Source organism: Carassius gibelio, chromosome A17 (assembly GCF_023724105.1).
Source record: "Carassius gibelio isolate Cgi1373 ecotype wild population from Czech Republic chromosome A17, carGib1.2-hapl.c, whole genome shotgun sequence".
In the NCBI taxonomy this organism is placed as follows: domain Eukaryota; kingdom Metazoa; phylum Chordata; class Actinopteri; order Cypriniformes; family Cyprinidae; genus Carassius; species Carassius gibelio.
The window spans coordinates 15107661-15113993 of record NC_068387.1 but is presented as its reverse complement, the minus strand read 5'-3'; the positions used below and the strand labels follow the sequence as shown (position 1 = coordinate 15113993).

At 36.1% G+C, this 6333-nt stretch overlaps 1 protein-coding gene across 2 annotated transcripts in view; it reads left to right on the top strand.

Moving 5' to 3' along the window:
• Window positions 1–911: 911 nt before the first annotated feature.
• The window catches only part of LOC128031576 (parkin coregulated gene protein-like), a 75622-nt gene continuing 70200 nt past the window's right edge, over window positions 912–6333 (top strand). Inside the window, exon 1 of one of the 2 annotated variants that reach the window (XM_052619896.1) lies at window positions 912–1130. In XM_052619896.1, coding sequence (XP_052475856.1) covers window positions 1038–1130 — 93 coding nt within the window. In that variant the 5' untranslated portion in view covers window positions 912–1037. The remainder of the gene's footprint in view (window positions 1131–6333) is intronic. The other variant, XM_052619897.1, reaches the window with a different exon arrangement.

Genomic DNA, 6333 nt, shown 5'->3' with positions numbered 1-6333 from the left:
GATTAAAAGTGCCAAATTCTTATACTGGAATGATTTAGTACAGTGAAATTCTCGCTAGATTTAGCGGACAATGTGCTAGTAAACCTGTAGGATACAGAGTCACTGTTTAAGCTCATGATGCAGGACAGACACGGTGCCATCAGTGAGGCGGAGCAGCTGGGAATGTTTTTTGTTTTTACAAGCTTTGTGTCCTTTGAAAATTAAGAAAATAATTTATGTGTCAGCATTAGAGGTATATATTTAGCAATAAGACAAAGCAATAAGTAGCCTACTACATAGCTTTATTGTAACACTCAATCCTTTTTATTTACACATGGGTTTACATACAAAAATAAACGTCTCAGAAATACATTCCCAATATGCCCACAATTCTATACAGATTCAGGCAAATCTGCATTATATATATAAAAAAAAAAATATAAAAATTGATTTATTATAGTATTACTTTTAAAAATAATATTAAAAATAAATGATTTAAAAATCTAACTTCAAATGTAAAAAAAAAAAACAAAAAAAACATGCAATGCAATGTAGGCTACACTTGCATTTCTGCAATAGACACGTAAGTTTGTTATTTCCTGTTTTACTTTTCTCACGTTTACTTTAAAAAATTACAAATGTGAACCAAACAAAAAACCCTTAAAAATTTATTGGAAAAACACAATCTAATTATACTGAAAAGATAGATGTGATAAAAAAAAGCGATGCCTCGTGCACTCACATATATCCCTGGAACATAATGCTTTAGTTTACAATATTGATTATCAATTTTGCTACACTATAATTACCAATCTCGCTTTCATTTTTAATGACTTTTGATAAACGACTACAGAGCGCGAGCTGTTTCCATAGCACGATGAACATCCGGGTTTCGTTTTACCCTCCATAGCAACCGCAGCGCGTCCTCAAGTGAGTCCGTGGCAACCTAAACAGACAGGCACTACTGCGACGCCATTGAGTAAGCAGGTGTTCTCCGTAAAGTTTTAGTATTTTAATCTGTATTGCTCTTTTTGAGCTTAAACTGTGTTTAGTCAGCAATGTGTACGAAAATGCGAACATTTCATCGCTTGGCTAAAGGAGAACTGGAAACCGAAGGGTTTACTGTGAAATCCACCATGAAGAATTCAGTGGTGAGTGCGTGTTGATTTATTATTATTTTTTAAAACACATAATAAAAATATACGGTACGCGTGTGATAATTAACACAGATGAATACACAACAGAAGTATTTCCAGCAAGCATTAAGTATTGCTGTCAAACTTTATTTTTCCATCTGGATCAGAGTCATTAGTTGCTGGGGAATGAATTGGGGATTTCGATTTATTTTAAGGACTCGATTCTTTAAGTCGGGTCACCGTCATTACGCCAGTAGGTGGTGACAAGTGAATGTCTTGTGTTAATGAATCATTCATTTTCCTTGTGATGAGCTGATCTAGTCTATCGTTTGCTCACCTTCAGTGGCCTGGACCCCAGTGATGTCCATAGAATGGAGAAAAAAACAAACACAAGTCAATGGGGGCCAGCAACTGAAAGTGAAATAAATGAAAAGAGGCAGCCTTAATGACGTATGCAGCTGACAAACGTGACTTCCGGTTGGTGCATCCTTTGAAATGAATGAAAAAATATGAGATATGCAAGCAAACTGAGCAATTTGTTGTGTAATGGCCTTGTGTTCTTCTTATATTAATGCAACTATACCTGTGTTAATTGGAATAGTGACTGTTTTAATGTTTTAATTGTAAGTGGTTTCATGTTTTACTGTTTTAAAAACTATTCAAATGAGATTTTATTTCATAAATGACATTTCAATTACATTTATTAACACAGGTCTTTAGTGCATGAACTGATTGAGACATTGGATGCATCATGATGCATTATTCCCATGCACTGAAATTTTTGTATAGTCATTATTCTGAGTTGAAAAACAAAGAGTGACATTCTAGCTTGAACAGGTCATGATTTGAAGCATTGTCCCGAATTTACTACTGTAAGTTCCTCCATCTGTCTTTTTTGCGTTTTCTACTTATCTTTTTGCACATATACTATACAAAACAAACTGTCACTTCAAAATGGAGTTTCTGGGGTTGCTTTAGACATTTATTTTAATACAATGTGGATCCCATTTTTCACCACACAGCTGACAGTTACCCATCATTCTCATCGTGCCTGCATGACATCACCCCCATCAGTGCAGGCTGCGGTATAATTGCCTAAAATGGGCCCGTCTCTTGATAGCGTCTACGAGTTGGCCAGAGATGAAGATGTATTAGATTCCCATAACAAGTATAAAAGCCCATCAGTTTAAAGTGGCAGCTCTTATCTCCTCATTGAAAGATAGTATTTTCTTATTTGAGACTAAATCTGTGAAATAGTTGAGAGGAGCATTTTCAAACATAAGGACATAAGCATGGATTTAGCGAAACAGGATGACAGATAATGTGCATTCAGTTTTTTGTCTTACAAGAGTTGCATTTGTTACATTCACACACCATGAAATTAGCTGTTTCACAACATGGCTTGTGTTCATTTTGTGTCTTTATGTTCACAACTATTAACACATGCACAGACACACAAATGTCCTTTAGCCCACAGTCACTAATGAGCCTGTTTATATCTGCATGTTAATAATTAATTATTCTCCTTAACTCATGGCTAAACCCTGGCTCCTGTTCTTAAACTGACCTAAATTCCCCCCATGTGCTAATTAAGGTTGTGATCTAGACTGCAGTCTCTCACAGGAGATGCTGAGTGTGGTTGATAGCATGTCTCATTATAGCCATCAACTCACATAAGTATGACAACCAGCTAACTCTTAAATTTAAATTATAAGTCTTTCCTGGAGCTAAACAGCTGTTTTGTTTGCTCATTGTCCTGCTCAGAAGGTGCAAATATATTTTGGACCAAGCTGTTTTCTTCACACTTAACCTCTAGGGAAACAAAGTTGTCATAAGGACAAAGTTGTAATTTCTTCAGCGAAGAAGCCTTGCTTTACCTGTATGTAGCAGTCAGTTATGCTGCTTAAAGTGGCAAATTGGTATTTGGTGTCATATTATTATCATATTATTTTTTATTTATTATCATAATTATAAACAGACTAATTTGTAGTAGGGGTGGGCATTAGGACCAAAATCTTATTTCACTGTATGAGAAATTTTATTTCATGAAAACGATATATATATACCTCGATATAGCTATTTTTATTTTATTTTTGTTATTAAAATTAGGAAAAATAATTAAGTTACAAGCACAACACAACACAACACAACACATAAATATAAAAATAAACTTTTATTCCGCTAGGTTTTTTTTAAACATGTAGTAAAATATATTACAGAAATTGAATAAAGAGTATAAATAAAACACTGCATAGTCTTCACTGTATCAATCAAACATGACTGACATTAATAATCACAGACAGCAGCAGGTAAATAAGGCTGCTGTCCCTTTAAGACCAATCCAAAAAAAAAAAAAAAATCATGCACAATAAAACAGGAAAGAGATCTGTTTTCATGATCATATGCTGTCTGAGAGGGGCTTTCAGTGCGTGCGCTTGGGCTGTGTGTCAGTCAGTGCGAGCAGTGGATTACGTTTTTTTTCACTGCTTATTGCCCTTAACTCTATTAAACATCATCCATGTCCCAAATTCGCGATCGCATGCTGTCTTACAGAGGTGTGTCAGTCAGTGCGAGCCCTGCAATGAATTCTTTTTCACTGCTTATTAAATTTGATAACTCGATCTTCACTCTTTATAACTCTCTAATTCATGCATGTTTCCTTATCTCTCAAAGGAGAATTTAATGTTTAAGCAATATGTTATGCAGATATATTTGCTTACCAGGGAATATACAATATAAGAATATCTTAACACTTTATTCTGCTGTAATTATATAGCTTCATATTTATATATATTTATACCGTCATACGACCCAGCCATATTTTGTAGTGCAAATAGTTTTAATATTGACTGACTTTGTTACTCTGCATTTAAAAATAAAGTTGATACAACAAATGTGGACAGCAACGGTGGCTTGCTAGGTTCGACAAAGCACAAAAAAACCACATGAAACATTGTAAAAGTATTTCAAAGGACTCATGACCTATTCTGAGGGACTAAATGGTGACAGAATTTTTGGGAAGGGTTTGGATGTGGAACACGAGTCCGTTCACACAGAACTATTGTATTTCCATGTAAATGTGCTAAATGGATGTTTTTGACAATTATAAAAACATGGTGCTGATATTAAAAGTTTTACAAGTTTTAAAGAACTTGTCATTAGACCTAGCATTTTTGTTTCAATCCACTGCCATGGGTCTCACGTTTTTTTAATCACAAAAACACATTTTGTGTGAATGGCCCCTAAATGATGACAGAAGTTAAAGTTTTTTTGCAAACCATCCAATTGTACTGTGAATTCTTTAACAAAGATTCTTGATTATAAATCTGTTACAATTGGATGGCTGATTGGACCAGCTCTGTCAAATGTGGCCCATGGCAGAAATGACTTGCTGTCTGTTAATAGAGCGTAGATTATCATCCTACATCGTTCCTGCTTTCAAAGCTGCTAATCTACAGCATATTGACACAGCTGCCCACATATCCTACTGGCTGCATTAAACATTTAGAGGTGTGTTGCTCATCTTATAAGAGGTAGAAGAGAATGATTCATCCAATAATCACATCCTCTCTCCGAAGGCAAGCTCATTACTGGAGACAGTTAATATCTCCCATACTTCCCTGTCTGCTTAGAAATGCAGGGCAGAGGAATGCTTTGCTAATTTTGTTGTACAACAATGCGTGTCATTCAGACTGTGGCGTGTGAACTTCCAGGTGCACACAAATTTTCTACATCTAGTTTCCTATCAAACTCACCAGCAGTTCATCTTCGAGCTCTGTTTTAACAATTACACAATGCCTTCCATTACTGTTAGTGATTGCACCAGATTGCACAGAGGCAGGCCGACTGGAATATTTTTTCATGTCATTCTGTATTCTCCTTCATTTTTCTGTGTCTGTTCACGGTGTAAATTAGTGACTGACACAGCAAGGGAGTGTTTACTTTGATGCTTGTTGTGAACGAGGGGATTTGGTAGAGGTGTGCTTTTTGATATTTGTGCATTCTGGTAGGCTATACAGTCAAAAGAGTGTTAAGTTCTGTAGATCTCAAAGAGGAGAGTGTAAATTTACAAGCGTATTTACAACGTTATTTCATGAGCCTTCTAGCCACATCTAGTGGAGTGGTTTTCAACTGGTGGGTTGAGACCCAAAATTTGGTAACAGGTTTGTTCTGATAGGATGAGAGGAAAACAGTGTTAAATGCAAATTATAAATTGCGTATAATCACACATAATTAAAGATGAAAAATGGGCTTATTAAAGAGAAAATACTTCTCATATATTTTGTTGTTAATATCAGGCTATCAAACAATATTTAACTTAATCCTATTACATTTAGCACAGTATGATATGTAAAATTTAATGTATAAATTGGCTTACTGGGCAGCTGAGCAGGTATCTTCTCTCTTGGACACAGACAGTGACTTTATTACTTTCTGTGGGTCATAAACAAAGGCCCCATAAAGGGCCCTCCAAAACCGAGCTACTTACATTCCTCAACATTTAGCATCATTTCAGAACACACCAATGGTCTGAGATCTGCCGCTAAACTATTTATATCTACCCCTCTCTCTCTGGTCCTTTCATGTTGTCGCAGATGTATAGCCAGACTATGTGGTGAGCAGCATGATTTGCTGATATCAGTAAGGCCGTTTGATGCCTTAAAAGCTGTGAATCTTGAAGATGGCCATTGGCTTATTATACTGCATGGTATTTGTGGCCAAAGAAACTGAATCAATACAGGGGCTCACATCAGCCTCTTTTTTCTTTTTATCCTGACACAGAGGATGGTTGGAAGAACATTTTATATTTTCACTTCACTTACTTTTAGAGTGGGAAATGCAAGCAGTTGGTAGATGTTCGTACAAGTTCAATCGTTGACAAGACTTTTGTTTGCAGTTTATTCTAGAGTTGAAAAGGCCAGAGGCCTAAAAGCACTAACCTGCAATCTAATAGGTTACTCCACCAGTATCTCCATTCATTCATCCATCCATCCATCCATCCACTTACCTTTCTGTGCCATGGTCCATCCATTCATCCATCCATCTGTCCACCTGTCCATGTACGTATACTATCCATTCATCCATTTACTTGTGTCTCCATCCATCCATACTTTTATGTATCTGTCTTCGTTTATCCATCCATCCATCCATCCATCTACCAATCTGTCTGTATGTCCATCCATCCATCCATCCATCCATCCATCTACGTCTGTCTACA